Below are 27,132 nucleotides of genomic sequence, written 5' to 3' on the forward strand. Positions count from 1 at the left end.
CTATAGTTGGTTCCTTCTTTCCTCCACTTCCCACCTGCTTCCTCACTTACTTCCCTAGGAAGCTGGTCCCCTCGTTGCTCACCTGGACCACATTCTTCAGCATTTTGAAATTCCTTTATAATGCTAAAGGTGTAGGGGGTCAGAAATGCCTTCAAAAGTATCATGTGGGTTCACCCACTCCTCCAAGACCTTCTCAAAATCCACCTCCCCTAATTCTCAGAGGAAGACCTTACCTCCCACCTCTCAGAAAATGGAGGCCCTTCAACATGAAGTACCTTAACTTTCTGCTAAATATTTCTTGAAAGCCTGGTATGTGCCAGAGTCCCAAATACTATGCTAGGTGCTGGGGATGAAATAAATGAAATACACTCTCTGCTTTTATGGTGCTTACTCTCTGGTGATGGATGCAGACATTTAAGGAAGGCTGGTAAGTCCAACTATCCCCTGTGCTGTGAGAAAACCCAAACTGAGCCCAGCTGTTGAGTAATCCCAGGCCACACAAGGGACATGCGAGGGAAGAAGGCGCCCCATACCAGTTCCCAGCATTTTGAATCACACCCAGACATCTGAGGACCCCAGGCTCAGGCCCTAGACACGGTAGAGCAGAGATAAGCTGTTTCCACTGGCTCTGTCCAAATTCATGACCCAAACACCCATAAATCTATACCTTATGTTATTCTTTCTCCACCTGGAGTAGGCCTCCAGCTTTCTTTGCTTAGCTAGATCTTTCTCATTCCTAAAGGTTTAGTTTATGCCTTCTCTTCTCCAGAAAGTATCCCCTAAACCCCTTCCTCTGGGTTGCTTTAGTATACCTCTTCTTTAGCATTTTATAGAAATTACCTATCCTTGCTCATCCAGAACATATCTAGCCAGGCACAAGACACTCAACAGACGCTTATTAGCTGAAGCAGATAAATGTAGCCTCCACTGAGGGGGACGGGTGAGTCTGTCCAGACCTTTGTCTTGCGCACCCCCTCCCTTCCTCATAGCCTCCTTCAGCCTCCATGCTCTTCCAGTGGCTGCCCCAGTCTGCATTCCCACCAGCAGCGTACTAGGGTTTGCTTCCTCCACACCCTCGCCAGCATTTGTTGCTTGTTGACTGGCAGATCTGAAGTAATACCTCGTTGTGGTTTTACTTTGTATCTTATTAGAGATGCCCCAATTCATTATCAGTATTAGACATCAGCGATACTGAAAAATGACATTATCTTAGAGTATGGGGTAAGCGTAGGCGGCCAGAAACCCCTTCAAAAGTATCATGTGGGCTCATGGATTTGCTCAAGTCTAATCACTTAGAATGTGAGTATAGACCAGGGGTCAGAGCTGAACTCTCTCCCCTGCTATTCCTGGCACTGAAGACAAGTGAGAACAGAGCCCTGAGAGGCAGAATCACACTGCAGTGTAGATAGGTTTTCAGGGAGAGTGCAAGCCGTAGTCTCAGGATTATAGGAAAGGACAGGAAGCTGTCTCTTTATCTGCCCCCCGCGTGGGTGTTTGCTCCTGTTTTAAGACTTTTGTCACTGCGTCAGCACTTTTGAGGGGTACTTAATAGTGATATACCCGCCCGCCCACATCTATACCCAAACACAGCATTCCTCTGTTAGCTTATTTAACCAGGAGTGGACCCAACCTGGGTTAGTCTCACTTCTGAAAATTTGGAATTAAGACAGTCTCTCCACATGGTAAGAATTATTTGCAACAGTAAAGCTGGGGGCAGCCAGACTATACAATGTGGACAGAAATGAGACGAGAGTACTGACGGTTCTGCAGTCCTGGGTGTCAGTCTTTCTGTCTGTCCACAGGTTCCGATAACCTCCCTCTACCCTCTATCCTTAAAATAACCTTCCTATTCCCTTTCTGACTTCTAGTCATTTGGGTTGCTATCAGTCACAATCAAAGAATCCTAAAAAAATTGAACAGTGGTTCCCAAACTGTGTGCCGAGGCACCCCGGGACACTCCATGGCATTCACAGGCGTACTTTGTTACTCTCTCACTTGGATCAAGTTGTATTGTTTCCGATATTTCCTCCTATGTGCTGTATGCTCTGAGTGTCTGAAGTATGTTTGCTGACCACTAAAGAGATGAGGCAGGTGGAATGGAGCGTCAGGAGACGATGGGAAGTACTGTGTTCATGGTGGTCACCAGGTCCTAACGGGCGGGAGAGCAGGACGAGGCCCGCCGATGAGCAGGAGATCAGGGTGAGGAGCAGCGCTCCCCTAGAGCTGACACATTCTGATAAGGGGTTCACCCCATGTCCACTGGCTGGGCGAGGAGCAAACCCGAAGGAGTGTTCATGTTATGGTTACTTAAAAGGCAAAACCCTAATCATGCTGAATTCTCGGTGGCAGCAGATTCAAGTGAAAGAACTTAAAGCAGTAGGTAAATAATACAGTGACGTATTTTGTGACCATACTGAGAGGAAATAAATAGGAAATTGAAAATTTTATATTTATAAATCAGAAGATTAAACTTTTATAAAATTCACTTTATAAAGAACATGCCATTGGTTGGGAGGGGGGAAGATAGCTCAGCTTTATTTATGAAAATCACTGACAAAACAATCAAAAGCCAAAAGTAAAAACATTTTTAGTTACAATATGAGCTGGAGTTTTTTATATTTCTTTTGATTTCAATTTAAAAAAGAGAAACGTCTGACATGATCAACAGGCAGGTCCCTACTCCACTTTTAAATCCTTGCCCACCAGCATGGCAGTCACAGGGTGCATGCTTGCTTTGTGCTCTTGGTAGGTGCGGATGGCTTGATCATGGGACTTGTCAAAGGCAGCAAGGTCCCTGCAAAAAAAAAAAAAAAAGATTTATTTTGTTTTCGCAAATTTTATTATAGTTGTGAAGTAAACAAAGATTAATGTTCATGGATATTTATGTCATGATTATCTTTTTTTCAGAATTCCTGCCAAATCCATAGTCAAAATAACTTCATTGAGATATTTTTTAATGTATCTTGCAGTCAAGGTACAACTTTTCCCCCTTTTACCAAGCATTCCTTTTTGTCAAGCAACTACCTACCTCACTGCAACATTTGAGTAAAAAAATTTGGCTTTACCTGCTCCCTTTTTCTTCAGACATTTTTCTTGTCCATGACTACACACCTATTATCTTCAACTTGCTTTTAAAGACCTTTCTGTGTCTGTAAGATTGTCTTTTATTTACTTTTCATCAGTGTCTAACCCTATTTGGCTCAAAAGAGGTAAACCGTATATAATGCTTCTAAAAAAGCTGATGATATTATCTCAAATTTTAAATATTTTGAAGTATTAATGTATAATCTTTAACAAACTTAAAAATATGTATTATTTTTAGATTGCATTTTACAAAGTATTTTAGCAACAACAAAAACATTTAAGGTTTTTTCTCCTTCCCCATCTTTATATAAATTCAGAGCGTAGCTTGGTTTGGTTCTTACTTGAATAAGGGTCGTGTAAACTTCATTCTTCCTTGTTCAGTCGCCATTTTTAGAGCCAAAGGAATTGCTTCCTCCCATTTCGACTGAATGCAGAGTCGCAACCATCTGCAAGGAGGGTTTTTAGGGGATATGGGGTAGGAGGGGAGGAGGCAGAGGCAGGATGTGACAGGCATGTATGAAAACAACCTTTGTAATGGTAAGTAACCCTATTATAGCCACACTGCACACCATTTTATATTGTTTCTTTACTCTGAGAATCTCAAATACTTACTTACATATACAATATAGTAATTGGAGAAAGAAAGGGGAATTTGTTCTTTAAAAAGATCATATGTTTTAAAAGGTCTAGAGTAAGTAGGTACTCATGTATCTTATATACGTAATTTCTGAAGGGATTAAATTTTCCTTTAAGCCTCACACTATGAGTTTGAATTAGGAAAGATTAACCACATAACAGAATCAGAGATTTCTAACCATTCCCATTGTGGAGTCATCTGGCTAGCTGTGGGAGAATGCCTGTGTACCAGTGAACCCTCAGTCATCTTTTTTAAGGCAAGAGCTCAGAACAAAGTCTAGAAACAGCGTCTCCTCTGTTTCATATAGGTATTACAACTGTTCCTTAAAACACATTATAATTATTTATACAGAAGCAATAAATCTGACTAGGATGTCTCAAGCCTCACACTCTGCTTTCCCTTTGTCCACCTTTGGAACTAGTTTTCTACTTTCTTCCACAGAGACAAGTTAAAATGATGTACCTGAATCGTATTTCAGAATTGTTAATGGCATTGAAGTTGTACACCTCTTGCATTCGCTTTACGTGCCCCAATGGAAGAGGTGCCTAAGAACAAAATGAAAAAATATATCATTTCAACAGGATTTCTTGGAAGAAAGGAGCCGGAGAGAAATTCTTAGCCAGATTAAAATCCTAAATATTTTATAATAGAAAAGTAAGTTAAATAAAAATAAAAGAAACAAATGCACACTAACATAAGTTCTGTGCGAACTTATTCTGGATAAGGGTGTTCTACTGGGACCAAAGGGGTAATCTGTGAGGTACACAGAGAATTACACACCTCAGACTTTTGGGTATGTACAAATACTAACTTTCAGATTCTTTCCAGAGTCTTTCAAGTTCTTCCTTATACCTTATATATTTTAAATGTATTCCATTCTCCAGATTAAATCACAGTTTCTTAACTTTTTTCTCACAAATTCCCCCCAGCTTTATCTTCGTAGATTTCCTCTGAAATCTCTTTTAAATTTTCTACAGCCCTACAAAACTGCAGTTTTTAAACTTGTACATTACAGACTCCTTTCAGAATCTGATGAATAATATGGACACTTCCTTTAGAAAAAAATGCATTTACACCATAAAAACACAAACTTCTACATATAATTTCTGGGGCTTCATAAACCTCCTGTGCCCATCTTAACCAACACAGAAAAGGAGAGCACACTTGGGTAAAGAAAAGAAAGGAGTTCAGTTTGGACAAGTGGAGTGTGAGGGCCTGTGGAGCGCAGGCTGAGGTGCCACAGGTGCCACCAAGTAGACGGTAGGAATTCTTTTCTCCAGCCATGACCTCATCTTACAAAACTCACTCCACACTCACTGACCACCTCTGCTCTTACTGACTGCTAGACCTTTCCCAAATTGTTTAGTCTCAGCTGAACTCCCAGTGCGGCCCGGTAGGTCAGCTGGTTAAGGTCACCCCCTAGGCTCCCTACTCCCCCTCCACGTTTGCCATTCCTATTTCCCTGTCATCCTGTCACGTTTTCCTTCTTCCTGGTCCCAGGCCACACAGTGGTGCCACAGGCATTTGTGAAACCATGACGACTTGCTGTACTAAGGTCCCTGTTGCCTTAAAATCCCACTCCTCATTTGACAGCAATGCCACAGGAAATCCTGTGCAGTCTTCTCCATCCCTCTCAAGGTCCTGAAACCTGGGAGCTCCCTGTCGTGTAATAGTGAAGACCCAGCTGTACCTCCCTCTCAAAAGGCAGCGTCTCCTCTGTTTCATATATTCTTGTAATTGCCTGGGTTTAAACCTTCAGATCTGCCTGGACTCTTCCCTGGTAACCCCCAAATCCAGTCAGTCACAAACCCCTATGCTCTCATCCTGTGCGTGTCCCTCTCATCTGTCCTGTTCTTGCCTTCCCCACCTGCCCCTCCCTCACATCCAGTCCTCCTGCGAGGCTCCCACCTGATGTCACCACCAGTGTTCCCTATGCCAATCCAGCCTTCACGTCACCAGCAGACACGTTTCCATAACCACCATTTCCTCAAATGACTCTCGTTAAACATGTTAAATCCTTTCCTACTGACTAGAATAAAATCTCCAATTCTTAGCATTCAAGACTTGCCCCATCAGGCCCTACCAGCCTTGCTCGTGTTATCTTCAGTTAATCCTTTCCCACAGCTGCGGCTCACTCCCACAACGCTGGGCACGCCCTGCCACTCTGCCCCGCCACTCGTGGCCCCTCCGGCTTGAATTTCTCCCTCCCCACCAGCACTGCTCTGCTCAAAGCAAGCCCCACTCCTCCAAAATCCTTCTGTGATGACCCCAGTCGGGAGTCCTCCTTTCTAAGCAAGTTTTTCTCAAATGATACCTAAAATATACCTGCTTTTATTGCTAAATTTTGCGTGTGTGACATTTCTTACTAGATTATAAACTTTTTGAGGACACAATGTATCTCATATATATATTTATACTGAGCACAATACTAAACATAGTAGGCATTCAACAATCGTTTTTAAGTAAATGAATAAATTTTATAAATTATGTTTTTTCTATTAGTTCCCACATTAATATTTTTTTCCAGGTTGGTGCCCATTCTAATTTCTAATGTTTTGAGCTAGTACTCACTTTCTGAAGCATCTGTGCTAAAAATTCAATCAACTGATGAGAAGAGAGATCTTTCAGGTCTGCTGCGCTGAATGAATTTAAATCATCTTCTTTGGCCTAAAATAAATGTTACTTGGTTATTTCCATTCATGTACAATTTAATATTTATTGGTTTATCTGACATAAAAGTAAAAATTAAGAAAAAGGCAGAGCCTGACTGGGCGTGGCTCGGCGGTTGAGCGTCCACCTAGGATCTAGGAGATCAGGGTTCGATTCCCGGTCAGGGCACATGTGGGCTTGATCCCCAGTCGGGGGAATGCAGGAGGCAGTCAATCAATGACTCTCTCATCATTGATGTTTCTCTCTCTCTCCCTCTCCTTTCCTCTCTCTGAAATCAATAAGGATATATCTAAAAAAAAAAAAAAAAAAAAAAAGGCAGAAATACAATATATAAAATTGTAAAAAATAAATTTAAGCCTTAGCTACTTTAATATTTCTGAAATTGAGTCACTATAACTATGACTCCTAAAATTTATATTACTTAAAAAATTAGAATATTAATAGTAAGAGTGGAGGAAACTTTTGACATCCTTTGTACCATTCATGTTAGTCTATTATTACAGGGATCTCAGCTAAGAACTCAGAGGGTAGAGAAAGAATTCTTTTTCCCCCTTTCCAAGAATTATTCCTAAATTTCCCATTAAAGAATTATCCAAGGTTTGTATTCACGCTGGTTTCTCTAAGGGTCATGTTTCAGTGTGTACATGAAGAAGCTGCTCTTTAGGAAGTTTCAAAGATATGAACAATGATGCTGACAGAGCAAACACGTCTCAGTTCTTCCCCAACAGTTAGCATGAGCAGCACCCAAGGTCATTTTAGGCTCAACTGCGGTGTAATGGCTATATTTGAAGCTGTAGCTCACAAATGACTTATGAGGAAAAGAGAAAATGCAAATATTTTTGCATACTTTTTTTAAGAGTTGAAAAGAAGCAAGAAAAATCAGAACCAATAACATCAACACCTACTTGTTTTCCCCCTTAAACTTAACTTTACACACTGGGACCTGGGTATAGTATCACTTTGGAAAAACCTGACTTATAAGAAGCCTTTGCAAATACATGAGTTCACAAGTAAAACACCCACCACCCCTGGCCATACCACCACCTTCATGCATGGAGATGTATTTGTACAATTCAGCTAGGAGTCAAAAGTCACACATTATTACTCACAGTAATCCATCTTTGACTTAAGGCAATGCAAGCATTCGTCAGAGTCATATCATAACTGCAAAGATGAAAAAATATGAGGTTAAATTTATCAAAATGCACATGCTTTCTGAGGTTACAGAACGTATCTAAATTTCAGTTATTTTAAAATAAAGACAAATATCACATGATCTCACTTATATGTGGAATCTAAAGAACAAATAAACTGAACAAAAATAGATCCAGTGACACAGAAGCATGGAACAGACTGATGCATCTCAGAGGGAAGGCTGGGGTGGGTGGGGAGAGGTTAACCTAAGAATTTATATGCATATATGCACAACCCATGGACACAGACAATAGTGTGGTGAAGGCCTGGGGCAGGGGGTGGGTGTGAGGTAGAAGGAGTCAATGGGGACGAAAAGAGGACATCTGTAATACTTTCAACAAAAAAGTTAAAAAAAAAAAGATAAAGAACTCCTGAGTGCTGGGAATAGAGAACCTGCCTGACTTAAATATTACTGGCATCGTCTAGGGACTCGGAAATCCAAGTGGATACCAAATTAATGAAACTCCTAACTACTCTTTGGAAAGAGTGCCAAAACATCTCAGCCAAGACTGTCATAAGCTTAAGTAGTAGATGCTGAAGGAGCCGGGGCTCAGCTGAACATAGTGTTTGCTGTACTGCAGGGGCAGTTCTGGGCACTTGGGACAACAGATAAACAGCAGAGTCCTTGCTGTCACAAATCTTACGTTCTGTTGTTCCAACCATCAAACCTTCCAATAAATCTGCGAGCACTTATGTGACAGGCACTGTTCTAATCACTGGGGAAATGCTGGTGACACAGGAGACCCTGAAATCATGTGATGATAATCTCACTTATCTCTTTTTAGAAAAAAGTGGAAATAACAAACTAACCATTAAGCCAAGCAAGTTACACTAAAATTTGTGTGTTCTCACCTTTGAAAGTAAATCATATGTTTTAAAACAATGGGAGAGACCATATAATGTGTGCAAAATTCTTGCAAAACATTGCCCTCTTCAGCCGTAAATTACACTTGCTTGCTGTGAAATGTTTCTACTAGAGAACAGAGGAGTACCTGGCCTTAGGGCCTAAATGGAGTAGGTTTTGATTAGAAGTTGCCACTGAGCCTGCTTCAGGAGAGTTTGTGCTCTAGGAGATAATGAAGGGAGGAAAGCAGTGACCTCTGAATCCGCTGTCAGTTTATCTTCAAGAAGCAGTCAGGCTGTGGACTTTAGGCACACCCTTTGTCCTCAAGACCATGTGGGATCAGAGATCCTGGACTGCTCAGGCAGTAAGTGACCTACAACTAGAGCATTCCTTAGCACTGATTTCAAAAGGAAAGACAGGACAGTACAAAACCTTTGGCTGGTCTGTTTCTGGGTGCCCTGAAGTTTCCTTCTCATTGTAATGAAAAGAACTAGGTAGGGATTAGCCCAAGGACGGAAGCAACCCTCATTTATGGTGCGGTCCTAAGAAAAGTGATGAGCAAAACCAGGTACATGTGAGCCCTGCCCTCGCGGTGCTTCGGCGTCGTGAGGAGTGAAGGAGGGGGGTGTAATGAGCACACAGCAAGTGTAGGGGTCCTACTGTGCCAGCGGCGCTGCAGAGCCGACACCCAGCACCAGGACACCCTAACTGCGGACTTGACGGGGTCAGAGGGGTGCGGGAACGCTTCCACGACGGAGTGCTGCTTGTGCTAGAGTGGGATTCACTGGTAAAGAGCACGCCTGATAAAAGGAGCAGCAGCCTGGCTAGGACATGCAGGTGCTGGCATCCTCAGGTGACTCATGATTAGGGTCCCTGATTGAGGAAAGTGCTTAGTTTAGAAGGCTCTACACTGAAAAAATAAATAAAATAAAAGGCTTTACATTGGAGGGGTTAAGACAACCAGGGTTTGAACCTCAATGCCTATTTCTTACTAGCTGTGTAACCTTGGGCAAGGCACTTTGCCTAGCTTACCTTCATTTGCCTCCTCTAGAAATGGGAATGATGACTTATAACACTGTTGTAATGATTAACATAATACTTAGGTCATTTTTCTTATTGCAAATGTTTTCAAGGAAGAGGCAGTATTTTACCCTTTATCTCTCACCATCCTTACGTAAAAAGGAGGCAGTAAATAATTACTTGCCATGAATTGATCTGATTTATATTTAAATATCATGGAGATGGTTCGTTTGGCCTCAGATTTAAGGTTCAAACACCTAAGAACTCTGCTCTAATCTCTAACTAGTAACAGCTCAAGGAAGGCATGAAACCCTTTCAGATGTTTTGAAAGCTCTCAGATTTGGGAGGATGAGATGGAAACCATTAACAGGTAAGTGCTGACTTGGGTTTTACGGGAGGCAGTCCAGGAGAGTAGAGCCAGGTGTTCCAGTCCACTTGATTGAGGATATCAACCTGTGAACAATAAGGACACCCAGTTTTCTACAGAACAATCCTTTCTATTGAAAAAAAAATCTAAAATAGACTTTTATGTCCTCAAAATCTATAATTTTGTCTATACTGACATGCCAAGATAATTTCTAAGTCTCTTTTCCAAAATCAATTTATATAACTCATGTTCTGTTAAATAATTAAAATATGAAAATTAAGTACATACAAAAAATAAATTTCTAAAACACTCGGAAAGAGGATAATTCTGCACATTAGTTCATGTTGTTGAGATCATATTTTAAATAGAAAAAAACACAATAAAAGACTGTCTTAAATTCTAGATCAGCACAGCACTACTATTAAGAAGCTCCAATCAGCCTAACAAGTGGCCATTAAAGATATACGAGGCATGAAAAATAAGAAAGCTCTTAAAAACCAACCTTATCTTTAAAGTGAGAATATAGGAAGTCCTTCCAGTCATCAGTGGTTATGCTCTGGTAGGAAAACTTCTTAACATAAGCCTTTAGGAATCCTAGGAAAACCTCTAAGAATAAAAATTTTAAAAAAGTCTATTAATAGAAAGGTAATTATTTAACTTTTTTTCTGGTGCTCGGCATTGCACTATTAACCACAGAGAACATTCAGAGAAGAGGGAAACCAATGAAGGCTTTAAGAGTGAAAGATTGTTCAAAAAAGGAGGTAGGACTTAAGTTGGCACTTGAAGAATATATACGTAACTAGGTGGAAGGGAGAAGAGAAATCCTAATTACAGACAAGGGATCACACAGTGAAGACACAGAAAAGAAATACACAGCACAAGTTTCGAGAGCAATGGCCCTAGTATGACTAGAGAGGAGAAAAATAAGACAGGACAGGCAGAACGGGCCCTGTTGCTGAAGGACTTTCAAAGTCAGTCAACAAAGGGGAACGAACACCTAAGCACCCAGCACCGGGAAGGTGGCACAGGCTCAGCTCATCTAGACCACGTACTACTAGGATGGCGCTGAAAAGTGGAAGCTGGATTTGTATGTTGTGACATGGATGTATGTGAAATACTGAACTGAAGGAATGCAGAACAAACATATAGTATGATTCACTTTCTGTAATTAAAATAATTACATACATTGACTTGTCTATTTGTTCTCTTATACTTAGAAAAAGATCTGCAGCCACACACACCAAACTGCTAATGGTGATCAAAGGGTCACTGAGCGACTCTCGCTTGTCACTCTTACAAATGTCTACACCACACAAAATTTTTTAACGAATAAATATTATTTTCCTAATTTTTGAAATACTGATTAGTTGGGATTTTAAGGGCAAGCAGCACAATTGTGACTCGGTGGTTACTCAGGGTTTTGTGCAGAGGTAACATGAGAAAATGATACAGGCGCCCCCAGCAGCTACTGCAGCAGGACCTGGAAGAATAAAATGCAGCACATCCGCCGTTAAAAGCTCCCCCTTGTTCCCCACGTTGCCCCCACAGGAAATCAGAAAGCGCCAATGACTTGCCTGGTCCTCCAAGAAGTTGCTCAAGGTGAAAGAGGAGAGCAAAGCCCTTCTCGTAGGGAACTGAAGAATACGCGACATCGGGGTCCACATTCGCCAGATCGACCACAAGTTTGGTGAAAGGATGTGTGTCCCCAAAAGTCTTTATCTGCGGGACACAGAGTTAGGTCAGCGTTCAAATATGAAGACTAGTTACCACCACGTGGACAAGCTATCGGGCAGTATTACTTCCCTCAAGAGCACAACCTTAGGGGCGCCTGGCACACACACAGCTCACTCAGAGCCTGGGAACTGGAGGGTATGTTAGCGTAAACTTCGATAGGTCTGTTACTGGGATGGCTACTTATGTAATGTCCCGTGGTATTTCTTGCCCGATAATAAGCTTTATTCTTGTAAAAGACTAGAAAAATGTTTCAATGCCTGGTCAGCAAATTCAGCTTTCAGGAGATAACACTTAAAAATGACATAAATATACCAAATAAAATCCAAACACAGTAACTATTTTAATCACAAAGACCCAATGAGGTCCTACTGGTCATGGACACATTTAGGGTAGGGTTCAACTGACTATTGTACCAGCATCTGCTTGATTTCCCACACCTGTGAAAATGGTTTTCTCGCTGCTAATTAGGGAAGATGCTCTTTAAACCTAAATTTCTGAACACCTATGCAACTTTGGGTGACTGCTTTTAAAAGTAAGACTTGTTTACCGAATTCTGTAGTTCTCCCCATCCTCCCAGAGCATGAAAATGTCTGAACTTTTCACCAAACAACCGTCCACAAATGTGGCGTTCCAAGTACACAGTATGTCCTTCATTTAACCTGAAAAATGTTTTTAAACAGAAATGAAAACAGTAACATAACTGAGAGGGAAAGGCATTATAATCAAGGTTATTTTCTCTTGGCTTTTTTACAAAGTGAAGCAATTGTAAAGCATGACCACTCCAGTCCAGGCGGCTGCCTGGGGGCTTCCCTGCATCCCATCCAGAACAATGGGGAGCCTGGCCAAGCAGAGACAGCAGGGAACGTTAAGCCATGGTTCTGGTTTTATGTGTCCATGTACTAAAATGTGACTATCCCAGGAACTAAATAACAAGCATAAACTGAATGCCTCTACTCTACCTAACACTGTGACAAGTGTCATAAAATTAAAAAAAAACAATCTGTGTACCGAAGGGATGACATCAGAGAAAAACAAGATATACACACAAAACAATTCACGGTGGTAGGAGGCAAGAAAAGAAATTAATCAATAACAAGAACTAATAAGAAATAAATAATCTTACCAAAAGTGATCCCAAGTTTTGTTGGTCACTAGATTTCCTGTCCAACTATGAGATATTTCATGTGCAATAACCTAAAGGAAATAGTGGACACAAGTAGTAAAATTGATTACCTTATTCTAAAATGACTCGTTATGTAAGCATTCTAGTTCTTTCAATCCCAAGTTGTTCATTTTTTTAACATTTAGTGGAGAGGTTCACATTATTACTCAGTTCAGCAAAAAAATAAATAGCAGTTTAAAAAAATAGGTACAAAAAATCGTTTAGAAAATATTTAATTAAATGGATACACCACTTTATGACTTAATACTTCATGAGGGTAAGACCATGATAAGAAATGTTTAACTTACATTGGAGAGTGACTTGTCACCTGCCTAAAAAAGAAGAAAATTATCTTAGTATTTCAGTAATCAGATTACAGACTATATCTAAAAGGCCACCTATATCAAGATGTACTATTCTGGCAATAATGCCCACTGTATTTCTGCATGGCACACAAAGAGTTCAAAAGGGATGTGTATTAAGAAAATAAAACAAAAAATGTGGGACTGTAAAATAGCATAATTCTTTCTCTGCTAATAACCTTAGAAAACTTTTCCAATACCAACAGGGACAGTATACTTGTCTCTAACTTCTAGGAGACATTTCTCCTACTTCCATTTTTTATATCTGCTCTTATTTGCCCTTACTCCCCTTCTTCCTATTACCCACAGTCTATCTTTTATGAGTTTATAGTGTCTCCTACTGTGAATTTTATTTTACTTATTTAGTGGCTAATGCTACTCACTTGGTTCTAGGAAGGATCTGAGGTACCTTACAAGGCATATAAAATATAGCCACATACTGTGGCCTAATCCTTTCCTACCCATGGTAAAGTGAGGGGTTTTGTTCTGTCTGTTTTTACCAGCACCTATATGCCAAACGTAAATGGTGTCCTTCTTTGTCTGCACACGTAATTCAATGGATTGCTGTTACACAGCCTCCCGCCCCCTACTATCCCCAAACAGCTTACAAATGGCCAAATTTTCTTTAGAAAAATGAGATTATGATAACCACAATAAGCAGTAAAATCAGAACCAAGGGTTATACAAATAAAATATTTTAAAAATTACTAGGAGTCTGAGGTGATTCATTCCTAGGTTTGTATGTGAGGAGAACTAAACTTCAGATGAAAAAGATTTACACTTACCAGCAGAGTAGGAGTTACAAAAGTGAGGCAAGGATTTTCCATGCCGCCGTACGGGAAGGACGGCGGCAGGACCAACAGGTCATACTGGCCCCATACGTAGGGGCCCCCCAGATCTTCTGCAATGTTAAGCATAGATTCAGTCTGGAAAATTAATGGACATATATATATATTTGTAGGTCTTCATCATTACCATAATAAATTCTTAATAGTATACATACTTTCTATGCAGTATGAGTTAATTATGCTTAGTTTAAATGAAAATAATGCAAAAAATGTAGCTGACGCAAATTCATATAAAATAAGATATATTTGATTCTTTCACCATATCACTTAACACCACTGCATTTCATACTCAAAATCTTAAAATGAATGTCTACTGCAATTGTTAAAAAGAGTGACTATATGACCAACCTCAGAAAATTCATAAGCTGACTTTTCCACCTGCTCTTTCTCAGACCATACCAATGTTCTTGGGCCAATTTGCCTGCAAAATTAAAAAGCCTAATAAAAAGGAAATTCAAGGCAAATTACTCACCTGGTTCTAGAAAAGATTTAAAGTACTGTACACAAATCCTACAGTAGGAGTGTGATTTACCATGTGCTTAGGGCAGGGCTAAGGTTAAATGTCCTCTGAGATACAAGCCGGCTGTTGTGTGTGCAGCAAGTGATATGCAGCTCTCTAAAGAGACAGTCTGGTTCAGATGAAAACTGAGACGTAGTAGCTCCAAAGGTTAGTTTACTGGCTTCCAGTAAGACATGTGGGATCTAGTTTCCTTCCTCAATCTCACAACTGCAGAAACCCAGTCTAAGCTCAGTAAGAGATTATTCCAGAACAGGGGTGGATGTAAACTTTGCTATGTACTTAAAGGCTGAACACTCTTATGTAAAAGAAACAGAAAAGGAAGGAAATTCTGTCACATCCTTCAACATGGATGAACCTTGAGGATGTTGTGCTAAGTAAAATAAGCCAGTTACAAAAGGACAAATACTGTATGCTTCCACTTACGAGACAGTTAAAGTAGTCAAATTTATAGAAACAGAAAGAAGAATGGTGGTTACTAGGGGCCAGGGGAAGGGAGATGTGGGAATTGTTGTTTAAAGGGTATCGAGTTTGTTTTGCAAGATGAAAACTTCCCGGGTATCTGTTTCACAACAATGTCAATCTAGTTAATACTCCCGAACTATTCACTTAAAAATGGTTAAGCTGTTAAATTCCAGGTCTTTTTAAAACCACAATAAAAAAGGAAGAAAAAAGTGGAACTATATGTCACTTATATAGAGTTTAAACTCAAAAATATTTTTTTCATCTAACAAATGTTATGTAACACAAAACTCCAAACAACAAGACTTGTCTTGGTATCCACCCCAGAGAGGCAGTGAGCTCAAACTTTAATGTGCTTACAAATAACCTGGGGGGCTTGTTAAAATAAAAATTTCAATTCAGTAGATCTGGGATAGGGGCCAAGAATTTGCTTTTCTAACCCAGGTGATGCCAAAGCTATTGGTTTATAGACCACAGAGTAGCAACAGTATCCAGTGCTACCCAACATAAATTTAATGAAAGGCACCAATGCAAGCTACATATGCAATTTCAAATTGCCTAGTGGTCACATTAAAAAAAAAAAAAGCAAAATGAAACATAAAATTATTTTCAACATATTTTGTTTAAACCCAATATATCCAAAATATTATTTCAACCTGTAATCAACATAAAAAATGAGTAGTGGAGTATTTTACATTTTTTTTCATACCAGGCCTTTAGAAATCCTGCGTGTGCTACATTGGCGCACATCTCACGCCTCCCGCGGCTGGTGCTGCCACACAGTGGCCACACTAGAGAGTGCAGGTCTGTGCGATACGAGCTCACCGAGCCTAGGTTTGTTTGGGTCCTGGCTCTGACGTTTCCTAGCTATATGACTCTAAGACAATTACTGAAACTCACCAAGCATCAGTTTCTTCGTTGGTAAAATCGGAAAAAATAATCGTATTTACTCTACAGAGATGTGAGGATTCAATGGGATAACGCACTGGAGTTGGTTCATAATAAGACCTTGTAAACTGTCAGCTACTGTGACAATTATAATTATCATTTAGTGAGTACCTCCTGTAGGCCAGATTTCCATATGTTAGGTCTGTTTATCCTCACAAAAAGCATTTGAAATTCGTATTATTATTTCTAGCTTTTAGATGAAAAATTGAAACTCAGAGGTGAGTTACCCAAGGATATAGCTAGTAACTGCTAGAGCTGGGATCAGAATCTGTGCTTGCCTGCCTTCTCCATCATGTCCATATTTCTGACAATTTAGAGAATGCGATTAATACAGGTATTCTATTTTTTAGTTGCTTAGAAATAACAAACAAAAAAATTAAGAGGGCACTCTGTGTATTGGTAAAATTTTAATAAAATATCCTGTATTTCTCTAATATTTATAGGCTTCCAAGTGCTTTCATATATTTTATCTCATTTGTTTCACATAAACATCCTATGAGGCAGGAAAGGGAGATATAATTTCAATGATGACAAGGAGGCTATGAGAAGTGACTGGCCCAAGCTTACACTAGAATCCAGACCTCTAACTAAAGGTAAGCGCATGCTCGGTCTAAAACACTTGGAAAATCTAAGCAATCAGTGAACAGTAAAGATTTTGTAATTTAAAATTATTTTGTTACATTTTACAATTAGATTTGAATTTTTCTAGAACTGTCATCTCAATATCTTGAAATTAATCCCAAACCAACCTTCAAGATGCCTAAGGTTTGATCTTTCCATAAACCTCAAAATTTGTCCAAAAGCTCACCTGCTTTCTAAAGCTCCAACAACTAAAGCAATCAGGTAGCAGGGGATCGGGACCTAAAGGGGGCAAACAAAACACACCACATGCTCGAATTAGTGTTTGAAAATGTTACAGAGTAAGACAATTCGTATTTAAAAGTGAGTGAATTCCCTTTAAAATATCCAAACAGGAGTATGGATTACTTTCCCTTGGTACTTCTCAAAAAATTCTCATTTTTAAGAGATCAAACAGTTCAAAAGGGTGATGTAAAACATTTCAAAACATCTGTTTCCCTTTTATTCCATTAGGAAGGAAAGCTTCTGAAATGTGAAAAACATGATCATACATAGTATTACAAGGTACATTTTAAGCTTTTCTCAAAAATTAACCTAAGTGTTTTGGTTTTTTCTCTTGACTTCAATTTTTTAACTCCTTTTTATAAACCACTCCTGGTTTATTTAAGAGACATACAAAATAATCCAGCAGTAAGAGGATGCTGAAGGTTTGGGAGCTTAGAATCTCAGAAGCTGGGATGGGAGCAAAATTGTCCACTGTGGTTCAATACATTATGTTTAGGAGGTTGACTGAAAAAGCAAGGGCGTGGGCGCACCTCCCCCCCCCCAACCCACTATTCATTAATGGTCAAAGAGACAAGTCAAATGACCAGCTACATAGAAATCTGAACTTAGAAGGCTGTAACACAATGCTTTTTTGGACTAAAACAGCTCTTCAATTTGTAAACACTAAACAACCACATGCCCTGCTCTGGTACCGGGACAGGACAAAGTAAAATAACTTAAAGGATCAGGAAACCTGCTACTAACTGGGAGAAGGAAAAATGGGATCTGGCTCGCTCCCTACTATGCCTATCCAGCAACCTCTTTCTTCAATACGACACTATAAAAAGAACGAAATATTTTAAAAGCACAAAAGAAAAAGAAATGAAGAAAATGAAAAACAAGCTGCTTTCTAAATTCTGAAATATTTCAAAAGCAATTTTGCTCTTTAGATAGGTAACAGCTATTTATAGTTCAACCACCAACTAATATGAAGATCCAGACCCTAAGAACTTACTTTTTGGCTGAATTTGTATATTTTCCTGCTTGGGTCTTCTGGGTCAGGTGCTTCTCCATCCCGAATGGCACTCATCAGTGCTACCAGTTCTTTAGGGACAGACACCTCATGGAGAAGAAAAGTCATTTCCAGTTAAAAGTAAAAGGTCTGTTTCTTGAACTGCCTACGTAATATAACCTTTTCCCCCTTCGTGACTATCTATATAATAGACTGTGAACCCAGTAAGTTCGTATGTATCAGTTTTGAAAACAGAATTATGTAACACTGGCTTCTTTATAGGCAGATGTGAACTATCCATCCATATTAAGAACATTTGGTAGAAACTAAATTAAAATCCCAGCTCCACCATTTACTAACTGCCTAGACTTGGACAAATAACCTTCCTGAGCCTCAGTGTCTCCATCAAATAAGGATAATACTTTATAGGATTGCTGCATAGAATAAATAATACACATGAAGAGCCCAGCACCACGCCTGGAAATGACAGTAGCCACCACCCCTGCTCCCCTCTACAGATTCAAAAGGCTCCTACATTCACTTTAGGATAGAGAATACATTTTTGAACAATTTTATATTTCAAACTTAAACTCAGAGTTAACAAATAGAAGATCTTTTTAAGGATCATAAGAAACTAAAAGGTATTGCGAAAAACTATAGAATAATTTTCTCTGGAAATGTGTATAGAAAAGATCCTTCTTGAGCAAACCATATGGCCACTTAAATGTGCATCCCAGCCCCATGATTCTGAAAGTTTTGTTTCTGATGAAGGCTGGAATCAGGATTATCCTCTGAATATTAGTGATATAGCAAGCATCCACTCTAGCAAGAGCTAGAATCTATTTTTCTTGCATGTCTAGTACTTAAAGGTATTACTGCAGCAGGCAGAGAATCGGAAGCTCCAGAACCAAGTGCTACAACCACCATGGATTCTAGAACTAACAGCATTCAGGACATAATTTGGTTCTGCTTCCTCCCTTCATTTACACAGTGATATGTTATACGGATGAGACAACTGAGGTTGTGAGGTCATAAGAAGACATGCCCAAGGTCATGTAGTTATTAAGTGGTGGAGAAGAGTCCAGGCCCCGAGATTCTTTGCCCCCAAGAGTGGTTTTCTATAGCACTATCCTAGGTGTAGTTTGGTTGTAGGATGATCTGGAAATCGAGAAGGCCCCATAAACACAGGTTGGTCCTCAATTCTATTTGCTTGGTCTAAGTAGGTCTGGCCTCCGGGATAGTATTTATTAACTAATTATAATCTACCTTTTCCTAAAAGTATTAGCAGTACCTACAACAAGAATAAGTTGGATATGTATACAGAAAGATTTGTAATATATGCCTGTCAGATATTTATATGGGTATAGAGTACATTTATAGAACTTTTAATCCTGCAAATGTCAATTTTTTAAAGTTAAAAAAAAATTATTGCCATAAGCTTATTTTTAGGTCCAGAATTCTGAATTCCTTTTAAATTCAGAATGCTCCTCATTTCTTTTCTTTTTTTAACACTTATGTTCAAAACTGCCTTTAAAAGAGAGATTAAAAATGAGGTACATAGTCTTTTTTGTACATTTTTCAGGTAGAATTAAATAAAAATTCAATTATTATCTCTGCTTATCAATTATACCACATTTACTAATATGGATCATTTAATTCAGTGAATAATTTATGATCCTTACCTCCGCACTGTAGGTTAATTTCACAGAAGGGGTGTCCTGGCAAGGAAGAATTGCTCGGCAGTGGATGGCCTGGGAGGGGGAGAAAGAAAAGAAACAGCTATTTCCCTTTCGTATAAACCAAGTCACTAAAGAAAAAAAAGTCATTAAAATTGCAGCGCTGTTCTTAGACACATTCTTTTTAAAAAATTAAAAATATGTCTCACGTTTCTTGGGATCTTCTAAAGTAGCAAAAATCAATTTGCAGATTTTAAAAATCTGATTTTCCATTTTAATGCATGATCACTGCTCACAATTCAGTTGAAAGATGAGACAATGATAAGCAGCGTTTCCTATTCCATGCTCTGAGTAACAGTAGTGACCAGTGAGAAACTGCTGGGAACTCGGGAGAAAAAGGACTATTTGGTGAAATAAATTTGGGAACTGTGGCATACAACATCCCTGTCTTGGACAGTCACCCGGAACATTAGCCTCCTGAAAGGACCTACAATAAGGAAACCTGTTTGGATTCTTACACTTATTTTAACATGAAACCTGTTTTCCTCTGGCTAGTTAACATCTAACCGGACACCAGTGTTCTGAGAAACAGAGCTTGGGGAATGTTACTGGTCTTGAAGTTTTCATCTTACAACAAACTCTAAAAATAAAAACTAGGAAGAAAAGGAGGGAGAAAGAACAGTCTCTCTCAATACTATCAGGACAAATTCATTCATAGAATATATACAGCATTTATCTGCTTGCAAATCCATCTGTCATAAACATTGGTTCCACCGAGAAGGATGGCCAGACCACCTACAGGTGGTTATATCTCAGACTGTTTACAAATAAGTCTGTATCTATTGTTGGTGAGCGAAGGAACCCAGCTTCATCGAGAGTGAACTGAGCATGAAGGAATACTGGTGCTAATGTTCTGTCTGAAGCTGCTGTAATTCCTTGACAGACTTCATGCCACCAAGAACTTCCTTAAAACCCTCAACTCCAGCCCTTTTCACTTCAGATCTAGTAGATTTTCCAAAGATATGAGATCCCAAATGACCTCTATCTAGATGGATTAATCAGAACTAGAAGAACCACCTGGTTCTCTCTCCCTAAAATGAGGTTCCAAGACTATGCCTTTAGGTTCCTTCATGGTCTCTGGTTAGGTGACTCAGCAATGCCAAAGGGTTTTTTATATGCATTTCACTAGGTAAGACCAAACCCAGGCAAATATGCATAGAGAAAAGAACCATTGTAGCAAATTTATCAAACAAAATCATGTCTACATGCTTCCCATCAACAACGATAATTTCTGAATTTAACTGAAACCTCTTTCCTCTCTTTCAAAAACTGTTGCCAATAAGAAATGGAATAATATATTCAAAATTCACATTCTTGTGGCTCATGAATCATGTATTTCTTGCCAACTTTAGTTTACATTCTATAAGAATTGCTGAGAATCGGATATTACTGAGAGTGCATAACTTGTACATTCTTGCCTAGAGCATTCTATCTCTTCCAGATTATTGAACTAAGGTATTTCAATTGGCAGTAGAAAGTGAACATGTCTAATTCACGTGCCAACATCACTTCCTTAGTTATAGACTTGAATTCAAATTTGACCCTACCATATTATCTGTCACACAGGAATATTGAGAGGATTAAAAATGCCAAGTATCTAACACAATGCCTGGAAATACAATAAATGCTTAATGAAGTGAGTTCCTTTAATTGTCAATTATTTGATTACTAACAGAATTAGGTGTTTTTTTTCCTTTCAGAAGAGAGTTTGATACTTTTCATCTCTGTGACAGACTGTCTCTATTATATGGTTATTTACTCTTAAGATTTTAAACAGAAGTAGTTTAAATCATATTGTTTTAAAGGTACATTTAATATATACATTTGTAAATGTGTAAGAAGACTCTGGAAAGGCTATGCCCCGAACTCAATGGTGGTTACCTCTAGGTAATGGTGTCTACAGAGAATTAGGAAATCTAATCTTTCACTTTCTATTTCTTTATTGTTAGTAATGCTCGTAAACAGTATGGATTTGGTTTTCCTTTCATTTTATGACCATTTATTAAGTGCACACTCTATGCCAAGTTCTATGCTAGGTGCTGGGGATATGAATATAAATATGACCCAGATAGTCCAATCTAGGTAGACATGTTTTCAAATTAAAGGAAGTTTCTTTTTTAAAGTAATATGTGAATGTTTTAATAGTGAGAGACATAAGTGAAAATCTATGTTACTTGTATAATATAAATTAAAATGCTATTTTAGGTAAGGCCCATGGATCCATTAAGACCTCTGTCTACTTTGCTTCATTCAATTTCATGAGCTGGAAACAATCATTCTGAATCCTTTTTACCTGGCACTGACTAAAGAGAAACGGGTGTTCCTTCCCAGAAGTTTGTTCAGGAGTGAGCCACTGAAGAGCAGATGACTTTGGAGATGTCTCAAAAGAAATTTCTATAATGACTTCTTGATTTCTATATGAAACAAACCAATATATTATTAGTACAGTATAATCCAATCTAACTAAAATTTGAATTCATAATACAAACACTGAATAATATAAATAATATTTTACAAGGTCTTGTTACTGATTGAGAGTAAGCTCTGTGAATGTCACATCCTAAGTGGATAAGTATGCTTCTCACGCCAGCCTGTGGTCCTTTTCATTCTACCATGCTAACTGCCTGTGAAGATGTAACAGGAGCTAATATTAGTTGAATACCCCACTGTGTGTCATGTGCTTTTTTTGTGTGTGATACAATGTAGTTCTTTTATGATAGTGGGAAAGTGGAAGAAATAATTTTGAAACTTTGACTACACAGCAGTGGGTCCAGAGTATAACACCGAGCAGTGCTGGTCTGCAAACAGTTACTCGACAAGGGAAGTCAAGAAATTGAGAATAAGTTTATCTAGTAACAAAAAATGTGTGCTTATATTAATGCTTATATTAATCTCTTCCTCCTTGTATTTCATTTTTATTGCATTTTACAAAAGTGTCAGTCTGTGATGGATTGGAAATAACAAAAAACTGGTCCTTTGCCCCAGATAGTCTGAGCAGCATTGATAACAAGGAAACAGCAAGATAGTGCTGGAGACCTGCAGCTGTGCTTGTGTTTCAATCCTGACTCTGCCACTTATTGGTGCTATGAACTTGGGCAAATTATCTGACCTTCCTATGCCATAGTTTCATTTGCAGAATGTGGTTAATGATATCCACCTCACAAATTATGTGTGGGTATTTCCTTTCTTTTTCTTAAATGAAAAGAGAAGGCATGAAAACATTGGCCACTGAAGGGTGGGGAAGATTGCCCTTGATCTAGGCCAATGGCTTTCTGCCCTTTTTCCTTCCCTACTATATCGAGGAGTGGATAATCCCAATATGACAATTCTGGCTATCACTTTCTTGAATAAGCTACTTTATTTCTGAGTTTCCCTTTCCTCATCTGTGAAATGCAAATCATACCCTAGAGGGTTACTGGAAGGAATAGGTGAAAGATTGCATCTAAAGCACTTATCTCAAGAGTGCTACACAGAAATGGTTCTGTTTGTCATTATTATTATTCCAGTAATAAAAGTGGCTGGCCTCTTGGGAAAAGGTGAAAAATGTGCAGCTTTATAAGCTTCCCAGGTGATCCTGAAATGCTTCCTTAAGATGGCATGCTCCCACTATCACATTTTACTAGATATTAGTAAAAGGATGAGTAAAGAAGCTAGTTATCAAAAGTCCTATTCTTGAGTATTTCATACAATGAATTTCTTTAGTATCTTAAGAACATATAATTTTCACTAAAAGTTTCCATTTGAATAGCAGATCAGTAGGAGCAGTGTACCATTTACTAAATACACGCAAGCTAAAAACAGATTTTAAAATGTCTAAATTAATTAAATATATATTCCCCCATTATTTAGCTATAAAAGAAAATAACATTCATACTTGCTCAGAGGAATGGGAAGAAAGATTTCCATTGGTGATCCTTTGTAACTTTGTCTTTCTCCAAGAGCATATTTGACTTCTTGTCCGTTGATGGCCACTTTTTCTATTGTAAGGTCCTTTGTATCCAAAATCTAGAATTAAATCAATATTTTTTAATGATAAGAAAATAGCTTTATACACCAGAGAAAACTAATCTTAGAAATAGGTTAACTGCAATGACTACAGAATAGAACTAGCTGCTTAAGGAAAGTAAGACACAGTGAAATGCAGGAATTCTAAAGGAGTCAAAAGTTAGCATAAGCCCCATCCCTCAGAACCCAAACTTCCTGAAAATTTTGCGGGTTTTAAGAGTTGCATATATATTGATAAGTAAGTCCGGGATAGTCACACCAATGTTGAGCTTTTAGTAAAAGTCCAACAAATGAAAATACCCGTGCTTCTGTTTCCTAAAACTTATCTGCTTTGAAAAAATTCATTTACAACTTGTTTCTTTCATCATGACTCAATATATCTCATTGTGTTTCTTCCTAGAATTAATATAGAGTCCAACTCCTCTGCATTTTCACATACCCAAAACTTAAAACAAACCCTGGCACTTGTTAAGCTGCTCTTGTGTATCTACAGAAAGCCCAGCTTGGTATGGCAACTCTGGCCCAATGACCAAGAGGACTGGGAGAGCATATCTACTTGCCATGGCCGATTAAGGACAACTGCTTTAGCCTGGAGGGAAGTGGCAGCCAACATGAGTTGTTTCCATCCCAGTAATCCCCTATCTGAGCCTTAGGCATATATTTTTTCATTATCTCTCAACTAATTTCTTCTGGAATCTTCAAACTTTCTGTGTCACAAGACTGTTTCCAAACCACCCAAGCAAGCCTCCCATATTATTTTTAAAACTTCACTTGACTCTCTTGCTCACTCTGATTAACTATTCATTTTTCTCTTTCCTTTCTTAAACTCCAAGGGTAAGCTGCAACTGCTATGTCCACCTCCTCATCAGTCTCTCCTCCACTAGTGATAGGACAGTCTTCCTAAAGGCCTTTTCTGTTCAATAACCTTGACCTCTGCCTACTTGTAGTCCTTATGGACCACACAGTCTGTTTGAAGTCCTTTCCTTGGCTTTACTGATTTTGCCCATAAATGGTTCTCCTACTTGTCTAGTGTTGTCTCCTCCTTTCTAACTCCTAAATATGGGTCTATCCCAATGTTCCAGCCTTGGTCCTTTGATTCTTTAATTTTCTTCCCATATTCTTGACACCCTACCTCTCAGTCATGCCCACATCATCAACTAAACACCACTGCTGATGACCACCAGTCTGTTTCTGCAGTTGTACCCCCTCCCCCAGGACCTCAGCTGGATGTCTCTAATTATTTGCTTAACATTTCCAGGGGAAATGCTGCCTCATATTCAACAGGCTCCTAAAAATTCTAAAAATGAAGCCACCATTATGTCCCTAAATCAGCTTTCTTCCCTGGTTTCTATATTGTTAATGGAACTCCTCAAGGTACCTAACGTTTCAGACATCCAAATAATCCATAATTGATCCCACTTCCTGATCCCACATAGCCAATTAACACGTTTTTTTTTTTATAGTGTCCTCACACAAGTCAACTTCAAATAAATAGTCAAACTCTTAAATCTCAGGCTATTGTTATAAATATGCAAACAATTATAAACAGATGTCACTGTACTACAACTAGCCTTCCCTGTATAAAATCTAACATAATTATAATTCCAGGCTCAAATTTACTAAACAGACATGCCAACTAGAAATCATAATTTAAAAATCTTTTTTCTAGATTTGGGGAATGTAAAAACAATGGGCAGATTTTTAGACTGGGGCATTCTTTTCAAAATGTAGGCTTCCTGACTCTTGCTTACTCATGGAGCAGAGGTAAATTGTTATTTTTCACAAAGCAGGTAGAGTGCAAGGTCATATTGAGCAGTGATAAGCTATCAAAATTAATTTCTTTTACTAAAACGAGAGATTGCACTGAACTAGGACTTTAGTTCACTCAATCCTGCCTGGGGAAAGTTGTGTGCAATAAAAGATAACATGGTACTTCAAGAGCAAAGTACAACCTATAAGGAAATAGTCACTTCTTACTTCTAATACTTTTATTTTCTTCCTTATAGTTCTTTTTGTGACTACATATCAATACACAGAGGAGTCAATCTATTTCTCAAATCAGAATCAGCCTAGCAAAACGTTAACAAAGGGTAGGAAAGTTATGTGCTATATTAATTCGTATTAATGAACTCAAAATACAGGCCTATTACACAAGCAGGAAAAAGAGGCATGTAAACCATAAATTCTTGCCTAAACTTTAGGAGACATCACCACACTATTTTATGCAAAATGCACTGCGGCTGGCCTTTCCTAGTCCCTCTTATTTCTGAAATGCTCACCTATGAAATCTCCAGGTGAAAGGTACAATGCAAATAACATCAGACAATTTGGGAGAGCACACTGAAGACAGGCTCTGTTGTACAGGTAAATTTATTTAAGCAAATTCTATAAATCTCAACAAGTTTCTCATCATTCAAGTAGCTGGAAGAGCCTGTAGAAGCAGCAGCACGGTCGTTACTTGCTATTTGGGACCGACAACTAGTCTATTAACCGGGGACATCCTTAGAGAGCGTGAATGGCCCGCCCGTCCTTAAAGTATCAGAAGGGAAGAGTGGCAAAAACCAAAGGTAGGAAGGACCATGGCCTTGGAGAAAAAGAGCTGCTGGGCAGTCAGCAGAGACTGGACGTAGGTGCCCAAGCGGGGCGGAGGGCGGGGTGCGCGCTGGGAATCCCGGGGGGCTGCTTGCGGGAGGCGCACCGCACGGACCTGGGCGACCACCCGAGGTGCCTGCGGGGAGGAGCGCGACCGGGCGGCCGGGCGTGGGCCCGGCACTGACGCGAGGGCGTGACCGAGGGAGGTGCTCGGGGACTGGGAGAACCCTGGGGCCCGAGGAGGCAGTTCTGGGCTCCAGGCCCGGGAAATGGGGAGGCCACGGGCGTCGCTGTCGCTGGGAACCAGGGTTGTAGGGGTGAGGGCACTGGTGCCAAAAGGAAACCTCAGCGCAGGGTGGGGAGCGGGGCGCGGAGGCGGCACCAGGGTGCGCCCTGGGGCTGGAGGGAGGACACCCTGAGCGAAACGTGGGGGTGTGGGAAGGGATGCAGACAAGGAAGGGGGTTTGGAGGAAGCGCAATAGGATGAGGGGGGCACTGAACAAGAGGACGCGGAGAAGGCATGGGGGCGAAGGAGGAGGTGCAGAACAAGGGGTGAAGGCTGCGGAGGAGCCCGAGGGATGCGCGGGCAGACGGGGCCGTGGCGCTGGGACGGGGCCGCAGGGGGGCGAGGGGCGAGGGGCGAGGGCGCGGCGCGGGCGGCCGGGAGGGCGGGCACGGGGCCGCGATCCACCGTACCAGGCTGCGCAGATTGTCCTCCTGGGACTGGACCGTGAGCGCGGCAGTCCCGGTCAGCGCCCGGCGAGTAAAGTCAACGCTGCAGCGAAGGTGCAGATGCTTGGTCCGACAGACGGACGCCGGAGTGGCCAGGGAGCACGTATCCACCACCTCCGGCATGGCTCTGAGGAATCCAGCAGCACCCGGACACTCGGCAGCTGGACAACTCGACTGAGAGCAAGAAGCGAAAGGAGGGAGGTTAAGAACAGAAGGGGAGATTCACGGCGCCTGCCGGGAAAGGAAGTTTCTTAAAGTCAGAGGAGCGTGGGGAAGGGAGGGGGTGGAACTACAAGTCCCACAGTGCAGCGCGACAAGGCGTGCGCTTTGCACCCTGGGAGTGTGTGTGCCTAGGTGCGGAGG

At 40.0% G+C, this 27,132-nt stretch overlaps 1 protein-coding gene across 1 annotated transcript; it reads right to left on the bottom strand.

Moving 5' to 3' along the window:
- Window positions 1-2,508: 2,508 nt before the first annotated feature.
- Window positions 2,509-26,947, bottom strand: LTA4H (leukotriene A4 hydrolase). The gene is made up of 19 exons (XM_016221855.2): window positions 26,734-26,947; window positions 23,315-23,445; window positions 21,734-21,854; window positions 19,387-19,455; window positions 17,708-17,812; window positions 16,658-16,710; window positions 14,271-14,343; window positions 13,860-14,000; window positions 13,021-13,044; window positions 12,674-12,744; window positions 12,098-12,209; window positions 11,391-11,535; window positions 10,319-10,422; window positions 9,832-9,902; window positions 7,501-7,555; window positions 6,293-6,388; window positions 4,184-4,266; window positions 3,426-3,530; window positions 2,509-2,794 (listed from the first exon to the last, which is right to left on the bottom strand). Exons 1-19 carry the CDS (start codon window positions 26,890-26,892, stop codon window positions 2,677-2,679), a joined length of 1,836 nt encoding a protein of 611 aa, XP_016077341.1. The 5' UTR covers window positions 26,893-26,947; the 3' UTR covers window positions 2,509-2,676.
- Window positions 26,948-27,132: the final 185 nt, after the last annotated feature.

Source organism: Miniopterus natalensis, chromosome 2, assembly GCF_054644295.1.
Source record: "Miniopterus natalensis isolate mMinNat1 chromosome 2, mMinNat1.hap1, whole genome shotgun sequence".
In the NCBI taxonomy this organism is placed as follows: domain Eukaryota; kingdom Metazoa; phylum Chordata; class Mammalia; order Chiroptera; family Miniopteridae; genus Miniopterus; species Miniopterus natalensis.

Excerpts from the sequence above, each read along its gene's own strand:
- LTA4H (XM_016221855.2), bottom strand. The coding sequence starts at position 26,892 with ATGCCGGAGGTGGTGGATACGTGCTCCCTGGCCACTCCGGCGTCCGTC. Across the intron at positions 16,711-17,707 it reads TATACAAATTCAGCCAAAAA|GTCCCGATCCCCTGCTACCT; the intron begins GTAAGTTCTTAG and ends TGCCCCCTTTAG. Across the intron at positions 9,903-10,318 it reads ATTCTCACTTTAAAGATAAG|GTTGATATCCTCAATCAAGT; the intron begins GTTGGTTTTTAA and ends TATTGTTCACAG.